Here is a 13,232-nt window from a genome sequence, read left to right on the forward strand (position 1 = left end):
TCACATTGTACTATCTAGCTGCATAGCTGGGTGTCAAACTGTGCTATGTTTGTAAAAAAGGGGGATTTCCAATTCATCACCAAGATTTACTAAGCACTACTAACAGTTTTCAATATACATAATTATTTTTGATGTAATGAATACTTAGCCAGAACTAAACAGGAACCAAGTAGAGATATTGTCTTAATACACACCCTTGCAATCAGGAATTGAGCCAATCTCTCTTGCACAATTCTGCCACAGCCACGTTAACGAGAGCTAAAGTTAGTATGAAGAGCATTTAAATTATTTATAAAAAGGTCAGCAGAGTTCTATTTTTAGGACCATATTCTCTACTCTGATCTGCATTGCAGGTCTCTCATGCAAAGTAATGAAACCAAAGGAAACAGAGCACATAGTAACGCGTTAAAATCCATCATGAATCAAAGAGGAAAAGGTTACTCTGCGTGTCTCTCCAACATAATGTTTAAACATGTGCTTTAGTTCAAGCGTGGTCTTTAATCCCATCGACTTCCTGGGGATGGAAGCCTACATTAAAAGTAAAGACATAATCAATGTTTTGGAAAGGAGGAATGGGCCTGAACATATGCCTTAAGTCAATCACAAACCTATTTTGCTGAACGGGGACTTTCAAACCTTGAAGAATCTGTACCCATCATAGCAACAGAAATAACGGGTGCAGTCATCCAGCTGTGGTGGCAGAGCAAGAAATCTGTGTGTCCGTGTGCATATCTTTCCAATACAGCCACTACACCTCTGTCTTTTCTTATCCCCTTACAGTTCACTGGGATACTTCATGGAGGCTAATCGGAGCTCAAAAGACAAGAAGCCTCCTTCTGATTTCACAAGAATATACCTCTTGCACAGGACCCCAGCCGCAGACTGCATCCTGCAACAGTACCTTTTGGGTCATCTTCAGTTCCTGTTTTGCAGACTGGAGTTGGTTACGATACTCCATCACTTTGAAGTTGGCTGTGGTTAATTTTTCCTGCAATGCTTTCACCTCTGGACTTTCAGCCTTTGAAGAGAAGAATATGTTCAGTAAGAACAGAATCCTCAGAATAAAACAAAGTGATTAAGATCCACAGATCCACCAGGATCACAGAATCTTTCTTCCCCAGACCCATGCAAATGCCTTCCTTAATTTTGGGGGTCACAGAGAAGGTACAAACAGAGCAACTGGGTCACAAAACTAATGACAGGGATACATCCTTGTCATAAGGAAAGGAGTGCACAATAGGAGGTAACTAAGTATCGGCTTCTGATTTCCCCTCTTCAATTATAATTCGTACCAAGTTTCCTTCTATCATCTTCAGAGTTGATTGTTTGATTCCTGCATCACCACCACCAAGAGAATGTATTTTTTCTACCGCTGTCTGTAGCTGGAAAAAAAATGCACTGTTGTTACAGAATGAATACAGCGAAGAGTGTACCTCCATGGAATAAGCAAAAAAAGTACAGCATGGATGTTTGTTTACTCTAGAAAAAAAGATTCCTTCATTTTCCCTTGTCTTTTAAATACAGTCAGTAGGAAAGCACCCAATTTTTCCCTGAAACGCTTCCCAAAGAAGCATGTGTGGATTAACTTCAGTGAAAACATCTCTGACTTGCCGAGATGGGATTAGTTATCAAGTATGGAGACTTCTGGGGGATTTTATCACCATAGGTTCATAAACTAAGTGTTTATATACATAAATGCAAACCCAGTACAGAACAGATCAGGACACTGTCTCTAGATTTTGGACACTAGTTTACCTGCTTTTCAAGAATACCACAGGATATTTCATAAAAAAAGCACATAGTTCTACTCACCAGAGGGATTTAAAAGGAGAAACGACTACCTAATGCCCTATAGCTGATATTTATTAATGGTGCTAAGGCTTTTTCTCTTTAGCTGGTAGCTCTAAGGTAGCATTTCTCAGCTCGTGAAGAATATGTCTCCTATTGCTTGCTACTGCAAAAGCAGGCAGACATACAGCCCCTCCAGCTCTGAATCATGTTCTGTGCTGAGGTTGCAAAGATTTCTTACTGGATGGGAGTGCAGTGAATTTGGAGCTGGAAAGGCCAGGAAGTGTTGCTTTAAAGGGCTGAGACTTCATTCTTTGAGGTGGGCAGAAAATCTTGATAATTTGCCTGAATAAAAGAAGGCTCTGAGGAATAGCTTCTTCATTAAACTGATATCTGGGGAAATGCAGAGTGTAACTCGGAGCCAGCTCTAATGTCACCCCTCTTTGCAAGTAAATCAAAATCTGACTAAAAGGGTTAGGCCAGCCCTTCTACCCAGTTCATAAACTCTTTTAGTCAGATTCTAAGGAAATCTTCCGCAAACTTCCGTTTGCAGTCTTTGTTTACACACACCACCCTTTGCTAAATGATTGCTCAGTGGCCACACCTTCCATTTTGTTTGTGGGAACACCTTTACAATATGTAAAAATTTCAGTTTTCATACAAGCAAAGACCAAAAAATTATGTAAAATAACAGTGTTTTCCACTGGTGAAAGTACATATTGAGACGCATTTGTGAGGTACCATCACCACAATTCATTTTGCAGAGTTTAAGGCATCAAGAAGTAGGGATGGGGGATGAGACTCAACTCTCAAATTAACATGTTCCTTGTTTTCACTGTGGGTGTCTCTTATAAAGAATGGAGTCTAGTCAGTACAGTCAGGGAAGTCTAGTCTTCAGCTCACTCTACTGTAGACACCTACATTATTGTGTTCAGTTTTGGGCCCCTCGGGACAAGAAGGGCCTTGAGGGGCTGGAGCGTGTCCAGAGAAGGGCAGCGGGGCTGGGGCAGGGTCTGGAGCACAAGTGTGCTGGGGGGCGGCTGAGGGAGCTGGGGGGGTTTAGCCTGGAGAAGAGGGGGCTGAGGGGAGCCCTTCTCGCTCTCTGCAGCTGCCTGAGAGGGGCTGGAGTGAGGGGGATGTTGGTCTCTGCTCCCAAGTCACTTGCAATAGAATGAGAGGAAATGGTTTCAGGCTGCATCAGGGGAGGTTTAGATTGGATATTAGGAAACATTTCTTTACTGGAAGAATGGTCAGGCATTGGCAGAGGCTGCCCAGAGAGGTGGGGAGTTACCATCCCTGGAGGTATTTAAAAGACACGCAGACGTGGCACTTGAGGGCATGGTTTAGGAGGCCTGGGGGTGTTGGGTTGGTGGTTGGACTTGATGATCCTAGAGCTCTTTTCCAACCTTAATGATTCTATGATTACAACAAGCAGATACACTGGCTGCGGACTTGGCTTCGCTGCCCACCCCCAGCTGTCAAGTCCCATTTGGTACCCGAGGGTACCCCGCAGGCCTTCAGCTGCTGCACCAGGACTGCCAGTCCTGTCACGTCTAACAGCCCTGCAGGGATGTCTGAGAGGTCAAGCGCCATCTCAGATTGTACTTTTGTGCTTATGCGTGGTCAACCGAATTGCACTTCAGTTGTCTTGGTTCTTTCTACAATCGGTGGAAAAAGATGATTGTGTCTAGACCGTGATCCAGCTTAGCTTACGGGTCACCAGAGATGTGAGTCACTGCAGGTTCCTGTCTATGACAGCTCTTCTCTTTCATCACTCAACATTTTTCATAGCTACCTCCCACTGTCAAGCACTGCTTTAACTTTCCCCATCTTTTACATCTTCGTAGTGTTCTATTGAGCAAGTGCAATTCACAAACTCAGCCAGCGACCATTAGTTTAGAGAAGAGCCATCTCAAATAAGGCTGTGAGAAAATACAGACCATTGACCAGAGCAGGGTTTCAGCGGGGTTAACATCGTGGTTGATCATTACCTCAGATGAGATGGGTCGCTGTGTTTGTTTTGATTTTCATGCTGCTGGTGTCTAAGGTCAGATTAGGTCATATCTAAAGTGTCCACCTCTGCTTTGACCAGCAATTATTGTTCCTTGAAAACTTCTGTTTGCTTTGAGTTTCATTTCCTTTCCTGAAATGTTCTTCCTTTTGGGTCAATATCTGACAATACTTTAAGTTTCTGTTTGAATAATGGTCATTACAGTTCTGCCGTAGGGGTTTATAACCAAGTTGATTTTTCTTGAAATTATTCAGAGCTTGCTCCCCTACTTGTGTAATTTTCTAGGTGCACAGCTACACCTGATATTTCTTAGCCAGCCTGCCAACTGTTTGACAAGACCCCTCTGACCAGATCGCTCTGGATTTATGCAGAAGTTCTCAAAAATTTAATCTACCATTTCTTGACCTTTCAGGTAACCTGGGTACAATTCAGGTAGAAGCGTGATTCATGATAATAAGGGATTGTGAAAGATGGAGTCAAAATGCATTTGTCAGCATGATAAACATTATTGATCCATTTAAATGATGTCTTCTAAGGAAGGACAGCACGAAAGATTTTCCAAAATGTTACCAGTATTGCGCAAGGGAGTGCAGTAGTAGCCAATGAACAAAGTAAACATTGACATCAGGGCATCTAATTTTCATTTCAGCAGCCACCCGAATAAAATTATTCCTGTGAAAGGTTAGCCCATATAAAAAAGTCATGCTAAATCACAAAAATAAATTTGCCTGAGCAAAGATTTGCTGCCTTAAGCGATATAGTTTATTACTGTCTCGGTTCTGTAAGTACTTATGCCAGAAAACAGCTTTCATTATGTGGACAAATAAAGCTTAGAGGAATAAAGTATTAATTCATGACCGGTATTAATGAGGTGGGAATGTGAGACGTAATGGTATGAAATTTGCTCCTCCTCACACACACAAAAAAAAAAATCAGAAAAATATCATTGCCATACTGCTAGAAAGGCCTCTGTGTTTCAAATACAAGTAAACATTCCTAATTGGTATGTCATAAATCTTTCATTATAAGCCACTGAGATCCTTTCTTACCTCCTCCTTTCCGCAAAGGTGGACACAGCTGAGGGCAGAGATCCCTCTCTCCCATCATGGACAGAAATTACAAGAACTCAAAGCAAGCATGGATGCAAGAGCGAATTCAAAATGGGAACACGAATTAAACCCACTTTCTACAGCTCCTCTACCCCACAAGCTGCATTTCTGTGTTTTAGCGTGCAAAAAGAGAATAAGAAAAATGCCTCACTTCTTTCTCCAGCTCTTTGACTTTATTATTCAGTTGCTTCACTTTGGCTTTTTCACTCTCAGTCTCGGCAGTTATCTCACGATTCTTTTTGGCCAATTCAACTATTTTAGTAGCTGCAACATCTCCAGCTAAACCAGACGCCCCTGAAAAGTACACACAAAAGCAAAGGACATATTTTACAGGCAAGACTCACAATAGATGATGCTTTTGTTCTCTGTTCAGTGCACAGTGCACTTTTATTTTCTAATCTATTTCTCTCAGAGCTGTGCCAGGCACTTAAATGAACAAGTGAGGGAAAAGAGGCGTCAGTGATTCCAGCTGGATTGCTTGGTCCTTTGAGTCAGCATCGCATTGCGGCTAGCAAAGCCACATTTCACACTCTAGCAACAGCCACATGGCCAAAGGCCACAACAGCGGTCGCAGCAACATTACCACGTAGAAAGGGTAGAGGTGTTTTCTGCTCGTTGTGAAGGGCAGTTATGAACAGGTTTTGCGTCGTATTACAGAAAAAGACCGCACTCTATTTTGGTTGTTTACTACTGCAAGAGTTGCCGAAACAGAGGTGCGAACTTTTCTAGACATCTGTCCTAAAAGGTCAGGCACATTATTACAGTTAGGTCCTGGATAACATCCAGGAAATTTTATTGTGCCTATTTATATGCCCCTTACGATTATACGTGGAGCCTTACTGTATTACCCTTTTAATTGCTCTTTTAAACAGATACTTCGTTCACCACCTCATCAGAGAGGGTTTGATTAGTGTCACAAATAAAGCAATCCCCAGGACTGGCTTGTGTGTCACCTGGCTTTCGTTAACATCACATAGGCGAAGAAAAGCTCTCGCACAAGTGCAAAAATCAATATAACTGCATACAATGTCCACGGAAACCTCTAGCTCCGCAGTGACTACCAGCCTCAGTAGCAGATCCTTGGTGGGATATATGAAGATTGAACTCGGCTGTTGTCATTCTTTTTAACTTTTTCATCCTCTTTTAGTGATCTGAAGTAATGACTTTTCTCCTGCCATCTGTGAAGGTGATACTCAAGAACTGGGGTGAGATGCAAGGACGACAGATCACTCTGAAGTGAATTCTGAGTCCCGTAAAACCCGCAGAAACAGGGAATATAGGTAAGAACAGAATATGAACCCACATCACTATTTTAAAACACTGTAGAGAAGAAAATAAATTCATTATTTTTAAAAGCGTTTCTACTGGTCTTGGAACTCCTTTATCTGACGTGTTTCCCCTCATCTAGAAGCTATTATTTCCTTAATTTTGATAATAATGGTGCTAAGGACCACAGTAAGTACTAAACTAACCAAAAGCCAGGCTGGTTCTTCCACGTGATGGTCTTCAAATGCATTGCACACATTTAATCAAAGCTTTTAATTGCTGTGCAATGTGTGTGAGTTCTCACCACAGTGTAGACAGGGAAGACGGAGGCATGGAGCAAACTGCCAGAAGCTGGCATGTGAGCCAGCCAAAGAAGCTGCAACAGCACGTCTGCCTCCTGACCTAGTAATCGCTTATCATTTCTCCTACACACAAGCTACAGATAGTTTTTAAGAATGAAGGTATAATGTAAGTGTTATTTAGTTCTGCTTATTGCTGGTTTCCCCCTTCTCGACTAGCCTGGTCAGCACTGCTGTCCTGAGCAACAGTGGCACCCAGTGGAGGAGATGCAGCTTACACAGTTCTGTTTTTAAAGGACGCCCAAGCCACTTCAGAAGCTGACCTTGCAATCAGCCAGCATCCTGCACGGGCCCTATCCAGGCATTCAAACAAAAGGAGCCAGAATAAGAAATTTAACTCTACTTAGCAGAAAAAGCTGCAACACTGCTCTTTGACACTAAAGGCAAGTTTTCTAAAATACGATTTCTATATGTCACCATTTGCTATGCCAATAATAACAAGTTTGCAGATGATCTGTGAGGAACAGAGATCACTGTGTACTCCCAGACAGCACTACACATATTAAGGGATGTATAATTATCAGTATTTTGTGCCTTAGGTCTGACCTGACTACCTCAGATGTCATTTGGTCCTCTCAACAGCTCTCTAAAATGGGGATTAGTAGTATTCCTATTTTGCGGCTCATGAAGCTGAAGGAGAAAGTAAGGCACCGATCTTTAAGCGTACATGCCATTCCACCTGTAAGCGCTATCGTGTCAAACCACTGTGAGGAACTTCCCTCTGCAAATAAAGCAATGAGACTCCTTGCATGGGAGAGGCATCGATGGTTAGTAAACTCTGCAAATGCAAACCAGTGTCAGATTAGACCCTTGCAAGTTTAGGTAGCAAATCTAAGTGGTGACTAAATCTATACCTAGGTGTCCAAATATTTTCAAAGTTTGGAGCCAAGTGGTTTCAGTGCTGTTGCAAATTAGTGCAAGCCTAACAGAGAACAAGCCTCTCTCAGATGAGAGCTGAATTTTGGTTCTTCCTAGCAGAAGCTTATTACAGGAGTAGAAACGAAGGCAACCACAATATGATCAAAATACTCCTTTTTAGCATAAAGCAGGTAAAGAGCCGTCACATGAATATTTCACTGCCAGGAGCTCACAATGAATCTGTTATCCTACCTCTGTTGCCATCAGCATGAAGCAAACACGGGGACTAACACAGGGAGAATACAAAGTTACTGTGTTTACCCGACAAAGCCAATCTGTCCTCCTGTATTTTTTTCTGGAGTTGCTTTATTTCAAAATCTTTCTCCGTCACCAGTTTGTATAGTCTGCAGTTCTCATCTCGGACCTCTCGAAGCTGATCCTGGAGCTGTTCATTTTCAACCTCAAGCAACCTGTAAAAAAAAAAGTCGTAATGGCAAACGTCACTCTAATGTCCTTCAAATAGATGCTTCCAGAAATAAAATAATGAAATGACTGTATGCTAGATGAGCTGAGCTTACCAGGAGTGAGTTTACTGAATTAAGCAGAATATCCTAAACCTCAGATAAGAACACAAGCTGATGATCTGATCTATTAATTTATTTCTTCTTCAAGAATTCTGTACTTCCTTGTGTTGTCTGGGGCGAAACATGACAGAACAGGTATCTTTTCAGTGCTCTTGAGGCTACAGGATAGTCTCATCTCACTCAGACTTACTTATCTGGTTCTTCAGAGGAAACCAGGCAAGCTCACCATTCAGCATCCATGGCATTCAGGCTTTACTTTCTGTACTTACCGAAGCCAATAGAAGCCAACAGAGCATCAACTACAAAAGCTCTTACTGAGGTTCGTTCTTTAAAAATGAATGCTTCATAGTAATTCACAAAAGACCTATTTCCTATGTCCTCATCTGATTTTCCTGAAACCCCACCAGGATGGTCTGGCATCGGTTTGTATTGTTAATGTTGCTTTTTGGAAGCCATTTAGAAAGAAATAATATCAAAAAGCCCTCTGAACGGGAGGAAATAGTCCTGCTTCTCCTATTCTTCAGTACATTTAGTAACATTTATGGGTTTCATCTCTTTAAGACATCCAGAAAATTAATAACTTTAATCTCTTTGCTGTCCTTACATGACGATTCCTCTAAACATAAAAATTAGAAGCTAAGGCCTCAGGGGCTCAATTCAATTGTGGGCACTCAGGCATCCATTTGAGATGCCCCAGGATTATCTGAGCTCCCTACGTGAGGCCAGCAGCCACAATGCAGGGCTCCTGGCAAAAATTCTGGGGCTCTGTTAGAGACACCAGAGCACCTCAGAGAGTGCTTGCCACCCACGTGTGGAGATATGAGCCAACCCCAAGAATTACTGACATCCTCCAACTTCTGACATGCCTTTTAGCCAGACTCCTCCAGACAACAGCACTTCAGAACAGAAATGAACCTGCCTCCACTCCCTAAAGAGGAAACTGAATGTGCTAAGAGAAGCTGTACTGACACTGCCTTTAAAAAATGTGTTTGTGGTAGAGACCCTGCTGGCTCAAGTCAGTGGTTCCCATTCTGCCTGCATCTCTCTCCCCATCTGAGTTGCCTCATCTCCTCCCATCTGAGCTTCAGGGAGGGCTCCACTCCGTACCAAGACACGGAGGTCTCTCTGTGAGTAGCAAGCCAAAATGCACATGAAAGTCAAAGGAGATCTAGTCATCGCAACCTGTGTTGCTTGTGGACAAGCTGTAGGGTGACCTGAATCACTCTCTGACTGCCTCTAAGTGCTCTGATGAGGGGTCGCAATTCAGTTACCCACACACAGGTGCCATTTGTTCTGCCCACCCACCCCCCAGCTGCTGCTGAAGGGTGCAGGCCTCCCGTGTCCTATCTATCAATCATTCCCATGTGGAAGCTCCTGATAGCCTACAGCATCTCAGATATCATTAGGCATCCAAGCCAGACGGATGAATTCACCCCTAGAATCTTATTATCTGCAGTGTGACCCTGAATGTCTATGTTTTGGTGACTTAATCTGGAATAGCGTCCCACCCCTTTGGCCTACAGAGCGATTGCTCCAGAATACAACAGAAGTAGGTAGCTTGGATGATCACAGAGATTTGGATAAAGTCCAGTTGTTACAAGTATATACCTGTAGCTACAGACATGTCCACAGCCAGACAAGCCAGCCATCTCAATAGTCAGCTAAATATTTTCTATTGAAGTTTTAGCAAACTCTTTGCTCCAACTGGACTTTGGAGCTTTTAAATGCACGCTCCATATGTACATGTCAGAATAAATGACCCGTTAAAGCACTGCCATAAACAGCACAGTCAATTTATGAGATGATTCAGAATCCATAATTAAGAAATGCACTTCTGTTTCAAAGCTGCAAATCAAAGGGAGATCAAAGGCAGCTGCTTACAAAGGAGAAGAAAGTGGCAATCTGAGCAGAGAAAAGGCAAAACTAAGTTATTCCCACATGTACCACTCATAGAATTGAGCAACAAAACTGTACAGATCTAATTAGAGACACATGGACAAAAAGATTTTTTAAGAGTTAGGCAATTAACATGGAATAAAAAGGGTTCTAAGCTCTTAACACACCTGATCAGCCATGCCTTCCTCTGAGCTGGCTTCCACGTCTTGACAAAAAGCACTTTGAGTAGGATGGGCAGAAATCCCAACTGCACAAAGCTGGAGTCTTCTCTGAGACACTTCTCCCTCCCACCCTGTCCCATCCCAGAGTGACTCTACATGTTACAAAGGAGGTAGCAGGTTCCACCCAAGTGGCTCTGCTATGGAAAGTCAGCCAAAAGAAACAGGTTGCAGAGAGGTTACCCTCTTCATTCTAGTTCAAGGAAATAGAACCAGGTGAAGCTTATGAGCAGGGCTTATGACTGAAATTCAGGTAAGGGTCTTTCCCAACTCTGCTACAGATTCTCCATGTGATGGGGAAAATCACTTAATCTTAAATACACCAAACAGAGGAGGGAGGATAAAGTTACAGAAGGAAGAAAACAGAAAGACAGAAATGTCAGCCTAAACAAAATTTGGGAGTAGGATGGGAGGAAGGAAAAACAAATTCCCAAGGCTCAGAGGAAGGGAGACTTCTGAGAAGAGAATGTTTTCCAAGGGCTGCTGTAAACAACACTGACGTGCTGAAATCACTGTCACTGCAGACCATATGGAGTCCTGTTATTCTGGAACAAGTTTCTAACGTGTTGTCATGGGATACTGCAAAGTACATCCCAGTGAATCCCTTCCAGAAGCAAAACTTGCCCAGATTTGATACACTCATAACCACTCTATTGCTGAATGCAGATGTACATAAGCAAAGGACAATCCAGATAAATCTACTACACCTGCCATGTCAAATGGGGAGTTTTAACAGTCAGTGCCACCGAAAACAGAGGTAAGTGATAGCTCTTGAACTACTCAGACCTAAACTACTGAACTGTAAATAGCAGAGAACTGCTGGGACTCTCCTGTACTCAGCACCTCAGAGCATGCACACTGCACCAGGATGTGCTATGGGAGCACCTGAGCCCCTCTCCTCCACCAGACAAATCCATATCTGGACCGTGGCAGTCTTCCTCTCCATTAAAAAATGTTTTAAAAAAACAGATCTCCATATACTATCAGAACAAATGTTGAAGGGAAAAGGGCAGAAGGGAAGAGGTCAGATCAGAAGCATAACTTGACAAATCAGACAGCTGTGATGGGGACCTATGTGTGAAGAAGACAATATCTGATGCAATGGTGAGAGCATTAGTTTCTAGAAGGTCTGCCCCCCGTTTCAACACAGGCTTACTTTGCAGCATGAACACCACATTCCCAGAAGCACCTGAAAGTTTCAGTGGTTCACTCCTGGGTTCCCTGCATCTTCCCAGAAGCTCTGCTACAGCTTATGTACTTGGGTGTTTAAGGAAGCAATCTTCAGAAAAAACATGAGCAGGGAGTTGCCCAGAGTAACACAGAGGGAAGATCAGCATCGAGGACGTAATAAACTTTGGTTAGTCACTTGATAAACTTCAATAGAGGTGCCCTTCCCCGCTCTGGATTCTGGGAAGGGAAACTGTCTCAAAGGTATATGACTAACGGTGCTTTTCCACCTGTGATCCGCTGGCTTAGGCAGAGCTGCCACCTCCTCCCCTTCCTGCCCGTGTATCTCAGTACATCACCCCACCATGGTGCCAACAAAACAGTTTGTGGGGCTAAAGCCATAAATTGGATCACTGAAATTACTTGAGAATACAAGTACCCTTCCCCTAGAAAATGAATCCAGTTTCCAGCAAACAGCTGTATCAGCACAGTTTCAAGTGGGGAGCAGAGCAGGAATTTCTTCAGCTGGCTTCGCCACTAACAGGGAACAAATCCCTGAACAGCCAACGCTGTAGTAACAGCAGACATCTTTGGGATGTGTTGAGCTTTAGACCTGTTCTAGTTAGTAAAAAAAAATAAAATATTAATTGGGTCAGAAAAAGAGACTGGCTATATCCTTAGGAGGAAGACGAATGGGCTGAGCTGTGGTTTCAAATCTCTGCTCCAGTAAATTGAATTATGCACCCAGCTCCAAAAACAAGATCAAGGTAGATCCACACCAAAATGTCCAATGTCCTGGTAAATGAGATGCTACCCCAGCGGGCAAGATAAGACCCAAACCCCTGTCCCCAGTAAGATTTAAGACCCTACCTTGTGTAAGGCTGTGAAGTATCTTAATCAGGAAGCATCTCTGTCTATGAGACCCTCCTATATAGCTGGCTGTCTTTTGATCTACTAAATCAGGTTACATTGCAAAGACAGCCAGGGGAACACTTTTCTACACTGCAGGCCTTTGGCTTGCACCCATTTGCTTTGCCCTTATCTGTCTTTGGAAATCATTCAGGGAGGGACCTTCTTTGTTTACAAGGCTAGGCAGGAACAGTTCAGAGGATGTCAGTGACCCCGAATGTGCCCCCAGCATGTCACCCTTAACCCCTCTGTCCTTCCACTCTTCCTTTGTGAAACACTGATAATAAAGAGCACATCACAACGCTCTGAGGAGAAACACGTTAGGGACAGCGAGAGTCTTCTCAGGATAATGAAAGCCCAATATGTGAAGACAGAAAGTGCTTTGTCAACTTAATATATTGAGTTTCATAAGATCATATGCAAAATATAATCCTGTGACTTCCTGAAGGAACAGTGCTGCTACACCTTTACCTTTTGCAGTCATCTTCCTTTACAGGTTGTCCTGTTTCAAACAGGTTTAGATCATTCGGGATTCTGAAAGTCTCCTCTGCGTTGCCATTATCACCCTTCTGACTGTTCTGCTTTTCTTTCTTCCTCTCCATTAGATTTTGCAGCCGCCTTTGCTGTTGTTCTTGATAAGCCTTAAACTGGCTTTTAAAATGTTCATTCACTTTTACGTCTGACTCCATTGTTTACTAAAAGCATAACAAGAAGCAAATAAAAAGCGACAGAGAGCAGAGATCAACATGGCTTTGAAAAACATCCTCTTCTAGCAGCTGCTTCGCAGTTTTTCCTCACTGACCTCTGCACAGTCCCCCTGCCACCTCCTCCTCTCAGCCGCTGTGCTCTTCAGCCCCACTGCCTTGCCTCAAGCGCCCTTTTCCATAAACAGCTTTCAAACAGTCTTCAAAAATGCCTTTGGGTCTTTTTCACTTCTAGCATTCAGAAGGGAATGTTTTGAAATTTTTTTAAACAGATCTGTTCAAATAAACATTTTTTACAGAAGAGCAAGTTGGGGTCAAATCCAGGCGAATGCGGCAGCCACATTATACCGACTAAAGGGAACA

The 13,232-nt window shown here is 43.0% G+C and overlaps 1 protein-coding gene across 4 annotated transcripts in view; it reads right to left on the reverse strand.

The window, feature by feature from the left end:
* The window catches only part of CCDC13 (coiled-coil domain containing 13), a 34,968-nt gene that overhangs the window by 20,813 nt on the left and 923 nt on the right, over positions 1-13,232 (reverse strand). For all 4 annotated transcript variants that reach the window (XM_064445161.1, XM_064445160.1, XM_064445159.1 and 1 more), the window contains exons 2-6: positions 12,637-12,860; positions 7,713-7,861; positions 5,060-5,202; positions 1,293-1,382; positions 902-1,018 (exon numbers count right to left, since the gene is read on the reverse strand). In XM_064445161.1, coding sequence (XP_064301231.1) covers positions 902-1,018; positions 1,293-1,382; positions 5,060-5,202; positions 7,713-7,861; positions 12,637-12,854 — 717 coding nt within the window. In that variant the 5' untranslated portion in view covers positions 12,855-12,860. The remainder of the gene's footprint in view (positions 1-901; positions 1,019-1,292; positions 1,383-5,059; positions 5,203-7,712; positions 7,862-12,636; positions 12,861-13,232) is intronic.

This window comes from Phalacrocorax carbo, chromosome 2 (genome assembly GCF_963921805.1).
Source record: "Phalacrocorax carbo chromosome 2, bPhaCar2.1, whole genome shotgun sequence".
Classification (NCBI taxonomy): Eukaryota; Metazoa; Chordata; class Aves; order Suliformes; family Phalacrocoracidae; genus Phalacrocorax; species Phalacrocorax carbo.